Here is a 12,097-nt window from a genome sequence, read left to right on the forward strand (position 1 = left end):
CCAAGCTCCAGACACATGTGCTACATTGTGCATATGGCTTACATGGGTCCTGGGGAGTCAAACCTGGGTTCTTTGGTTTTCAGGCAAGTGCCTTAACTACTAAGCCATCGCTCCAGTCCTGATTCTTGTACTTTTAAAATTTTCTCAGCTTCAGTTTTTCCTTGGTTTGTGATTGAAATTTGGAAAAAAGCTACAGTTAAAAACAATGAAAGTATGAATATTTTATGAGATCATGGAGACCAGTTAAAAACTGAAAAGTTGGTACAGCCAATTATCCAGATGTTTTCAAGTATCTGGATGTTTCTCTGATGTAAATTGAACATCTGGGTAGTTGATTAAAATAGCTATATCTAAATGCCTGCTATCAAGTAGACACAGGTTAAAATTTCACATTTATAACAAATCCAAAAAGTCCATGGAACCTCCTCCTTTTTCTTTTTGCTGCATTAAAAAGAGAACACAACCCCACCTGCTCATAATGTTTTGTGGCTGGGAGTAGTCTTATTCGGTCAGTAAATTGCATTTAATGGCATTCCATCTTGTCCCCCACCCCATCTTCTAGCGTAAATAGTGGCTCGCCAGTGAGGCCATTATCTATGCAAATATCTGTAAATGGCTGTGGCCCATGATGCATTCCAGCTATTACGAAAGATAATGTAAATGTGTCATTCAAGTGAGTTGAATTATATTGCCAAGGGCTACAGGATGGCTGCATGTGTTTACCTAGCTTGCTTTCTCTCTCCCTCTGTAGAAAGTCACGGAAAGAACAGTTTCTGTATGGTCGCTGATTAACAGCAATAAAGAAAGTTTCAAAAACCCCTTTTATACAAAAGAGATCAATCGAGTTTTATATCCTGTTGCCAGTATGCGCCACTTGGAACTCTGGGTGAATTACTACATTCGATGGAATCCCAGAATCAAGCAACAAGTAAGTACAGTTGCCCTGTGGAAGACAGCCATGTCAACCAAATGCTTACATCTGTGCTAATGAAATATTTGGTATGATTTTTTTTGTTTTTTATTTTCTTTTACATTTTGAGGAAAAACATGACTCTCTTTTAACCAAAACCCTAATTTTAACTTATTTTGAATCACTGTACCATGTGTTTTTAAGCTAAATCCCTCTGCCAGTTGAATGCTGTAATTTTCTACTATAAAGTAAGCTGATTTGAAGCTCTAGAAAGTTTCTTAGTTGCCATAGCCAGGGGTTTCCTTTACTTACCTGAAGCGGTGGTGTGCCTCACAAAGACAGTAGAAAGATCTCTACACACTTGCCTGGGGTAGTGATACACCTAGCACTTGGGAGGCAGAAGCAGGAGTTCAAGGCCAGCCTCAGCTACATTGTAAATTTGAGGCCACCTTGGGATACATGAGGTCCTGTCTCAAAAAAAAAAAAAAAAAAGAAAAGAAAAGAAAAGAAAAGAAAAGAAAAGAAAAGAAAAGAAAAGAAAAAGAAACCGAAGGGAACATTCTTTACTGTATCGCTGATCTACACCAACAGTCGGTCGGACTGAGGAAACAGGCACATAAACATGGCGAGCTGGCGTCAGTGCTGTCTTCTGAAGTCTCTGCATCTAAAAGAAAGATAACAGCTCTGTCAGGCAGTCAAAAGTGGAAACAGATTGCTGAAATGACAAATTCCACATTTAGTAAATGGCTTTCCATTCTTCCACCTTCACTGAAAACCGGAAGGAAGCCAGGCTTGGTGAAGCGCACCTTTAATCCCAGCACTTGGGAGGCAGAGGTAGGAGGATTGCCGTGAGTTTGAGGCCACCCTGAGAATGCAGAGTGAATTCCAGGTCAGCCTGGACCACAGTGAGACCCTACCTCTATTAAAAAAAAAAACACCAGCAGAAGGAAACCAGGGTATGTGTGACGGGCTCCATGCACTGATGGTTCTGAGCCTTGTAAATACTCGGTGTTTGTGGTGGCTCTCTGTAAAGTGTTGCTTAATGGGTGCTTACCTTCTGTTCTCTCAGGGTAGCCTCCTGAGAGCCTCAGCTGTCAGCCCGGGGCTGCCCTGTGGATCTCAGACGCACAAGCCCCTGTGCTCGCCATCCTAGGTGCCTTCTTTCTTGTGGGGAATTGCCACGTCCAGCTAGCATCCTCTTTTGGAAAGTGACAGGTTGCGGGGCTTGAGAACACTCACTTGTTTCGTTGGGGGTTTGAGAAGCACAGGCAGGAATTAACAGTGACTCTGGCATGTAGAATATCAAGTAAAAAAGCAAGTGGGAATGTTGCCAGGCTTATACATATCTTTTCCAATTAAGAAATATCTTACAAGCCAGGGGAGTCCGTGGTAGGGGGATCACTGCAAGGTTTAGGCCAACCCGGTTTGCATAGCAAGTCTCAGGCCAGCCAGGACTACATGGTGAGACTCTGATTCAAAAGATGTGGGTCTGGGGAGATGACTCAGTGGGTAAGAGTGCTTGCTGCACAAGCATGAGAACCTGAGCTCAAACCCCAGCACCCGTATAAACAGCTGGGGATGAGTGAACATGTGATAACCCCAGTACTGACGGTAGGTTGAGCAAGAGGGTCACTAGCATTCCGTGATTAGCCAGTCTAAATGAAAATTGGGGGCTGGAGGGATGGCTTAGTGGTTAAGTCGTTTGCCTGCAAAGCCAAGGGACCCAGGTTCAATTCCCCAGGATCCACATTATCCAGATGCACAAGGGGGCACATGTGTCTGGAGTTCCTTTACAGTGGCTGGAGACCCTGGTGCGCCTATACTTTCTCTCTCTCCTCCTCTTTCTCTGACAAATAAGCAAATAAAATTATATATATATATTTAAAAAAAAAGAAAATTGGTGCAAAGTCTGGGTTAAGTGAGAGAACTATCTAAAGGAAATAAGGGGCTCAGGGAGAACACTAGAGTAGAACATAGCTTACATCTTCCTCTGGTGTCCACATGTGTGTGCACAGGCCATGTACATGTGCACGCACACCCCAAAATGAAGCAGTATTCATCTATGTGCTCTTATGGGTGAATGTATGCATCTCATAAATGAGCACTGTGTCTTGTAAAGTAAGCCTTTCCTGTAATTGCCACAGTTTTAAACATGGGCTGATGGAGTGTCAACAGTTTCTGTACAGATTCAGCAGTCTCCTCTCATGCATTTGTATTTGGAGAGATTCTTGAAGTTCAAGGAATTTCAAGCAATTTATTTTTGACTAGTAATATTGATTTGTGACAACTCATTTGGTTTGGGGATTTTCTGTGTGGTTAGTTCTGTCTGTCTGAGCTGACAAGTCAAGTTTGAAGGAACTTTCTACATTATGTTTATCCCTCATTCTATGGCTTAGGGAAGTGAAACAGGGAAAAACATGGATGCTCATTTTTTTGAATAAATAAAATATTTTATTTTAAAACACATAAGTGCTACAGATATCACCAGATAAGGCTTATTGAAGCACATGTAAACTAAGGCTTAGACAGATCCAAAAACATATCCAGGCACAGGCTCACACAGAGGATATTCTAAGAATGAGATTCAGACGCATGATCCTCTGGCTCCAGTAATAAGGTTCTTCCCACTTTATTACAAGGAGGAGTCTTTGCAGTTTTCTTGAGGTCTTTCTTTCTTTTTGGGGGGGAGGGGTTCGAGGTAGGGTGTGTCTCATTCTATAACCTAGAACTCACTCTGTAGTCCTAGGCTGGCCTCGAACTCACAGGGATCCTTCTGCCTTAACCTCCCGAATGCTGAGATTAAAGGCATGCACCACCACGCCCTGCTCCCTTGCTGTTTTCTATACTAGATTCATGGAGAACCCTGGAAGAGAGGTTATGTTATTTATCAATGGCTGTGATGGCACAGTGCACATGAGGGTGGGATGCATGAGTCACTATGGACATGCGTTTACCAGCTCTTACCTGGACATTCTCTAACCCTTCCAGAGTTCCAGAGACACGTGCTACATACACAAAGCCAGATATCCAAAGTATTCAACTGTAACACGTGGGGCTCCAGCTAACGTAATGCCTGGGGTCAGGTCACTCATCGCCCGGTCTGATACGCCTGTTCTTCCACCACACATTTACCATGAGGCAGAATTTGCAGACATTTAACTCAGGTGTTGGGACTAAAGTTAGATGTTCCCCAGTCTACTTTTTTTTGACTTTTTAAAAATGTTTTTTATTTTACTTTATTTGACAGAGAGGAAGATGGGGAGATAGAGAGAATGGGCACGCCAAGGCCTCCAGCCTCTGCAAACAAACTTCTGACGCATGTGCCACCTTGTGCATCTGGCTAACGTGGGTCCTAGGGAATTGAACCTGGGTCCTTTGGCTTTGCAGACAAGCACCTTAAACACCAAAGCCAATGGATGCTCATGTTTAATAGGGGCTCTTACTGTTCTATATTATGATCTGTTGGCATTTATAGCATGTGGGTTTTCTGAATGTAGTTTTCATGTGTACACTTTATGTGGCCATCTACAGAACAGTAAGGACTGCTTTCTATGGCCCAGCACTGGGGGGATACAGAGATTAGGAAGAGGTGGGGTCTGCCCACCAGGCATCCCAGTAATGTAAGCTGAGGGGTGCAGTGTGCAGGGATGAAGCTGGTTGTGAAGACCTGCTTATGTTGAGCAGGATTTCCTAGGGAGATTGGCAGCAAGTCATGTAGAATGGACTTCACCTCCTAAAGTGAAACTGTCACTCACCTGTGTGACCTCAAAAGTGTGCAGATATGTACTGGGCACCTACAGTATCCATGGCGTAGTGGTATGCTGTTGGTGTTGAACAATCCGCAAGCACATACTGCCCCTCCTCACAATGAGCAGCTAATCTTGATGAAAGCAGGGTTAGTGTGTTCTTAAAAGCAAAGTCCATCGATCCTTGCTAGGGCATAAAACTCAGGAAGTAAAGGATGAGAACAGGGCTGGTCAAATATTAGCAGTCTGACCTGTACGGTATTTAAGTCACTTCTGGTAGAAAAGTTCAAAGGCATATGAATATGAAAAACATTTGAGGCTTAAAATGCTATTACTTGTACTGTGTCCCATGTTGAGACAGCACAACCAACTTCACAGCTCATTTCCCATGTAAATCACTGGGCTTCATTTTACATTGTCTGTCTCATTTTTTTTTAACTTTATTTGTTTGTTTGTTTGTTTATTGCGAGCAGAAAGAGATACAAGGAAACAGACAGAGAATAGACCCACCAGGGCCTCCAGCCTCTGCAAACGAATATCAGATGTATGTGCCACTTTGTGCATCTAGTTTTACATGGGTACTGGGGCACTGAACTTAAGTTGTTAGGCTTTGCAGGAAAGCGCCTTAACCACTGAGCCAGCCCTCCAGCCCCTCTTATCATTTTTGTTGTGACATGCTGTTACAAATGAAGTCTTCTGTTATATCCCTTCAGTGATTTTTGTTCATCTATAAGTTGATGACTCCTATATGTCTTATACTTTTTACTTAGCTGAACTATCCTTTTTATTTCTAGTTGTTTTTTTATCTTTTTTTGATGTCTAATAATTTCAAAACCCCAAGTTTTCTAATTATACAGTCATGGCACTACACAAACAATCATTGCCTCTGATTCCTTTATCTTATCTAATTGCACATGCCAGTTCTAATATCCAAACTGATTCTAAATTTTAGTATTCATATGGAAGAGAGATAATTTAAGAATAATCAAAACACGGAGAAAACTAGACTGCTCATCCAGGAAATGGTATTAGGACCCAAAATTAAACTTGAAGTGTGGGCTGGAGAGATGGCTCAGTAGTTAAAGGCACTTCTTTGCAAAGCCTGATGGCTGGAATTTGAGTTCCCAATACCCATGAACAGCCAGATACACAAAGTGGCCCATGCATATGGAGTTCATTTATAGTGGTCATACTCACACTATCTGCCTCTTTTCTTTCTCTTTCTCAAATCAAAATACTTTTTTAGCCAGGCATAGTGGCACATGCCTTTAATCCCAGCATTTGGGAAGCAGAGATAGGATGATCACCATGAGTTCTAGGCCACCCTGAGAACACAGAGTGAATTTTAGGTTAGCCTGGGCTAGAGTGAGACCCTACCTCGAAAAACCAAAAAAAAAAATTTTTTTTAAACTTGATGTGCCCAGACAGAGCTCCTAAGATTCCTCTCCCAGCTACCTCTCCTGCTCTCCATCCTGGTACTGTAGACAGAGCTCCTAAGATTCCTCTCCCAGCCACCTCTCCTGCTCTCCATCCTGGTACTGTAGACAGAGCTCCTAAGATTCCTCTCCCAGCCACCTCTCCTGCTCTCCATCCTGGTACTGTAGACAGAGCTCCTAAGATTCCTCTCCCAGCCACCTCTCCTGCTCTCCATCCTGGTACTGTAGACAGAGCTCCTAAGATTCCTCTCCCAGCCACCTCTCCTGCTCTCCATCCTGGCACTGTAGACAGAGCTCCTAAGATTCCTCTCCCAGCCACCTCTCCTGCTCTCCATCCTGGTACTGTAGACAGAGCTCCTAAGATTCCTCTCCCAGCCACCTCTCCTGCTCTCCATCCTGGTACTGTAGACAGAACTCCTAAGAGTCCTCTCCCAGCCACCTCTCCTGCTCTCCATCCTGGTACTGTAGACAGAACTCCTAAGATTCCTCTCCCAGCCACCTCTCCTGCTCTCCATCCTGGTACTGTAGACCGAGCTCCTAAGATTCCTCTCCCAGCCACCTCTCTTGCTCTACATCCTGGTACTGTAGACAGAGCTCCTAAGATTCCTCTCCCAGCCACCTCTCCTGCTCTACATCCTGGTACTGTAGGCAGAAATCTTAGAGTCACCTTTGGCTCCTTTGGCTCTTCCACCTCATATCCAGTGTGTCATAAGAACCCACTGGGCTACCCAAACATAACACTGAGTCTGAGCACACCTCAGCATATTCCTGCCACCACTTTAGGATGGCTGGAGACTTCTAGATGGACTCCTTGTGTCCTTTGAGTCTGAGCTCAACGCAATAGCCACAGCAGTCCTTGTAAGTAACCATCCTACTACACCACTTCTCTACTACCTGCTGACCAGGGAGCTGCTCATGTCCCCCAGACCAAGACCCAGACCTTATTTACAGTGCCTCCTGAGGCCGTGCATGGCCCCCCTTCTGCCCCTTACTCTTCTCTCGCAGTCTCAACAGCTCCTACACTGCTTCAGCCCTTGTCTTCCTTCACCTCCCTCATGCCTCCTCCCCCTGCAGTCACCTCTTTCTTTAGTGTGCCTCACTCCGTAAACCCAAGTCAGAGTGCAAGCAACACCCCACCTATCCACCACCTTTCCTTGCTCTCCCTCTTCCTTTTCATCCCTTTCTGGCCTTCAGTTCAAAGGATTGCTGCATTTGTTGTTTGTCTGTCTCCCCCTGCTGGAAGATTCACATCATGAACTTAGGTTTCTAGTTCACTGATTCTGAGTCCCTTGAAGAGAAGCTGACCCCTCAGTTGAAGACAGAAAGCCCAAGCAGTGAATCTTACTGAGCTGTACTAAGTGATTGTGATCTGAGATCCTCACACCGCAGTATCGCCCTCTAAAATAGCAGTGGCGAGCCCGGCGTGGTGGCGCACGCCTTTAATCCCAGCACTCGGGAGGCAGAGGTAGGACCTGAGACTACATAGTGAATTCCAGGTCAGCCTGAGCTAGAGTGAGACCCTACCTCAGAAAAATAAAAATAAAAATAAATAAAATAAAATAGCAGTGGCTATGGGAAGAAGAGGACTAGAAGATACTGTGCAAACCCATGGATCCTTACAACACAAGTAAAATTGAACACAACAGCCCCATAGCAATGTGTGAGTGGTCACATGTGCACATACCCTTAGCTGATTCATTCCTTGGCCTGCAGTGAGTTCAGTAGTATCTCCTTGTCCCCTTCAAAAAACATACAACTGGGCTGGGGAGATGGCTTACCGGTTAAGGTGCATGCCTGCAAAGTGTAAGGACCCAGGTGCGATTCTCCAGGTCCTACGTAGATGCACATTGTGGCACATGCATCTGGAGTTCATTTGCAGTGGCTGGAGGCCCGGGAGTACCTAGTGTCTGTCTGTCTCTCTCTGTCTCTGTCTCTGTCTCTCTCTGTGTTCCCCCAATTTCAAATAAATAAATAAAATAAAGTTAACTTTATTAAAAAGGCTCAAAAAAGATACAACTACTCAGAAACTATGACTGTTTTGCTATGACAAAAAAATACATGATACAAGCAATTAAATAAAGGAAGAGATGCTTTTGGCTCACAATTTTTGTGGGCATACAGTACACCATGGTGGGGAAGTCGTGAATGCAGGAGCACAAAGCGCTCATGTTGCATCCATAGCGTCTGCAGTCAACAGAGACGTGAACGCAGGTCCTCAGCTCATCCTCTCTGTTCACTCAGCCCAGTGAGTGTCTGCCGCTGATCGGGACTGGACACTTAAGTGGGATCCAGCCTTCTCCACCAGTGCGTGATTTTCAGCAGCTTCTTGCGTTCACTCATAGGTTTTGCAGGTGGATTGCAGGACAGTTCTGGAAGCTACTGCATGTGCTGAAAGAAGACACTTGCATAGGCTTTCTTTCGTTTGTTTGTTTCTTACTATTTTCATATGTTGCTCAAGCTTCCTAGAAAGCTGTCCCTTGGTGGTTTTGGAACATTAATTTCTTGTGAAGCTCTTTGGTTGTATATCTTGACTGGGGTAGTAATTGCCCACGTTATATACTCCAGTAGAGATTCTTTGAGCTGAACATTTTAAGGTATGTGTACTGTGTGGTTGATAATTTTGGTATAAAAACTTATAAAATGGGGCTGGAGAAATGGCTCAGCCATTAAGGCACTTGCCTTCAAAGCCTAAAAATCTGAGTTCAGTTCCAAGTAAAGCCAGATGCACAAAGTAGCTCATACATCTTTGCAGTAGCTGCAGGCCCTGGCCCACCCATTCTCTCTGTCTGTCTTCTCTCTCCTATATCTCTCTGCTTGCAAATAAATAAAAATGTTTTTTAAAGAAAATTTAAAGCATGCTGTGGAGGATCCTGTTCTGCTGCAGCTTGACTTCTGTCTTTAGACCAACATCAGTGCCCCACTTATCACTCAGAAAGACTGCCATGAAACAGACTCACTTCACTCTCAGAGCAGTGCTGTGTAAGGCCTGAGATAGGGTTTTCCATATCTTACAGAGAGGTTTCTAGAGACCCAGAAGGTTAAGTTGTAAAGGGAAAACTCAGAATTGATACCCATGCCAGAGGCTGTTGGAGATGCTGCTCTCGGGTGTTTGTTAAATGGCCAATAAGTGCATGGAAAAATGGCTGGCAGAGCAGTGTAGTCTCAGACTACCACGATGTATCATAATATAGTTGGGTGTTTTTTGTTTTTTGTTTTTTTGCCCACAACTTGGCTAAAAACAACTTTAAGCCCCAAAGTTTCAGTGATATAGAGTGACAAGAAATTCTAGGGATCACTGATGGGAGCCTGAGGTCATGGCCCGGCCTCAAGGGCCATTGGCAGAATGTGGTGTTGTCTGTCCACCTCTCAGGGACTCTGAGCCTAAGAAGTGTCCTCAGAGAAATAGTTGTGCACATGAGTATATGCCTACAAGAACAGCCGGGAGAGCACTGAAGGTACCATTGAGGAACCGAGAAATGGCTGCAAATCGTCAGCATGGAGGTGGATGGGCCACTTATTCCATGAGTAGGATTCAGTAGGTATAGAATTCAAGAATGTTGGGTCAAATACCATGATAAATACAGAATGGTACTACTGATGTAAAGTTAACAGGGCATAAGGTAATGTATACTATGTGTAATATTTATTTATTTATTTATTTACATTTGTATGTGGTCTGAGTGTGGTGTATGTGGTATTATTATGGTGTATGTTCAAATGCACACACATCCCACACATGCCCCACGCAGAGCACAGGAGAACATTGAGTGTCCTCCTTGGCAGCTCATCTGAAAACTCCCTTAAGATGGAGTCTCTCACTGAACCTGGAGCTATATTTCTAGGTCAGACTGGCTGACCAGGGAGGTCCAGTGCTTCTCCCATCTCTGCTCCCTCTGTAGCACTAGGGTTACAGGCATGCATGCCCAGCTTTTTATGTGGATGAGGGGATCGAACTCAGGGCCTCTTGCTTGCACAGCAAGCACTCTTACTGAGCCATCTCTTCAGCTCCCACATACTGTATTTTGTTTCTTAATATTCACTGTAGGTAAATTGTCACAAATGTACATAGGAAGGGTGGCCCCATGCAAACTTGAGAAGAGTTGTCCTTCAGAGTCTTCAAAAGAGGGCATGGGCACAATAACCCAGGACCTGGAGCTTTGTCTAAAGTTGGTAATAACTGAAAGGAAGTTACGCATATGACCAAATGTGTGTAGTAGTCATTTCTCAGTGGCCAGTTAGCTGTGTATTCTAGTACTTAGACCACTTTTCCCCATAGATCAATGGTACAATATGCGAAGAACGTAAGCACTTCTGTTAATCCTTCATAAGAGGGTTGAGTCTGAAGCTCCAGCTGTGGCAGACGTTGGGGATGTGGCTGGTGTAAAACATAACTCACCTCTGTGATTTGTTCCAGCAGCCAAATCCAGTGGAGCAGCGCTACATGGAGCTCTTGGCCTTGAGGGATGATTACATAAAGAGGTTGGAGGAACTGCAGCTCGCCAACTCGGCCAAGCTTTCTGATCCGCCCACTTCCCCTTCCAGCCCTTCACAGATGATGTCCCATGTGCAGACTCACTTCTGAAGGGACCCCTGGCACTTTGAGCTCTGAAGAAATGAAATAGTTGACTTTCATTCTGGGTATCTATACAAAGTAGATTCAAACATCCACCTCCATATAGAAGTTAAACTAACATTGTCTTAGCCTCTTGAATATGTGCCTTCTGTAATACATATTACAAGAAACCCACAGTGTCTGCATTGTGATCAGAAGGAGCCAAGAGGAGGTTCTGGAAAATCCTGGCACCTTTCAAAAAAGGCACTTTGGAAAGATGAAATTGAATTTACCTCTGTAGAAATGCTACATACACAGTATGTGTTTTGTGGGCTTCCTCAGAATGTTATTTTAAATCCGAGGGGGAAATATGTTTGTGAAATGGATTTTCCTCTGGCTGCTTATAACAATGCTTTGGAATATCTAAAATGAACCCAAACGTGAAAGATGGGGATTACTGCCACAAGCCAAATTGCACTCGGCTTCCTCAGCATAATCCAAATGCAGGGCGTTTAAATAACTGCCAACTTTTACCATCCTAAGTGGTGACATAAGGAAAAGTAGCTGTATAAATGGCCTTTTCATTATTTTGAAATTGTGAAAATGAAAGGTTCCCCATTATTTTCAAGAGAAGCATATTTTTATATTAAAAACTGTTAAGGCCCGGTTCAATTTGACCTTACTCCTTAACTTACTGGTTCTACTTTCTAAGAGCTTTGGAGCTTGTCTAACATTCTGAATCATACTACGGTTGTGGCAGACCCATGTATAGCACTGTGTATGGGTGTCAGGGCCATTCTGCTGCTTCGGTGAATGTAGTCGCAAGTAGGGCTCTAGTCAGTGCAGCTTACCTGCCAATTGTAGGATCCCCATCTGGGATGTCTGAGGTATGGCTACAGCACCCTTCTTTGAAGTAAATGTCCCAGTTGTACATTTTTTAGTGTGATCTTGAAAGTGTTTTGTTTCTATATCTCAGTTTAAATGATGCTGGGTTTTCCTCCCCCACAAGCGTGCATAAAAACTGGTTCTACAAATTTTTACTTGAAGTACTGGGCAGTTTGTTTTTCAGGTTTTTTATTTCATTTCATTTTGTTTTGTAATATGAAATGAAATTTTAAATGGACAGTTCTATTTGATATCTGAACTAATTCATTTAGTAAGTATATTTGTAAAAGCTAAAGCTATAGAGATAAAGCAATTAATATGTTTTACAATGATTTGTAAAGAACTATTTATAGCTAATATGGTTTGTTTTCAATGAATTAAGAGAGATTAAATATATCTTTGTAAATTATTTTATGTCATAGTCTACAAAATAAGACATCTCAAATATAGTAGCATAATGTATGGATTTTGTATGTATGAAAATTTTATTAGATACTCTTGCTTTTTGTAAACACTGTAAATATTTCATAAATTAACAAACTGTTACTTCATTTTAAAAAGCTAATAC

The 12,097-nt window shown here is 43.2% G+C and overlaps 1 protein-coding gene across 3 annotated transcripts in view; it reads left to right on the top strand.

The window, feature by feature from the left end:
• The window catches only part of Mtm1 (myotubularin 1), a 129,041-nt gene extending 117,217 nt beyond the window's left edge, over positions 1–11,824 (top strand). For 2 of the 3 annotated variants that reach the window (XM_004668928.2, XM_045141015.1), the window contains 2 exons: positions 752–928; positions 10,507–11,824. In XM_004668928.2, coding sequence (XP_004668985.1) covers positions 752–928; positions 10,507–10,674 — 345 coding nt within the window. In that variant the 3' untranslated portion in view covers positions 10,675–11,824. The remainder of the gene's footprint in view (positions 1–751; positions 929–10,506) is intronic. The other variant, XM_045141014.1, reaches the window with a different exon arrangement.
• Positions 11,825–12,097: the final 273 nt, after the last annotated feature.

Source organism: Jaculus jaculus, chromosome X, assembly GCF_020740685.1.
Source record: "Jaculus jaculus isolate mJacJac1 chromosome X, mJacJac1.mat.Y.cur, whole genome shotgun sequence".
NCBI lineage: Eukaryota > Metazoa > Chordata > Mammalia > Rodentia > Dipodidae > Jaculus > Jaculus jaculus.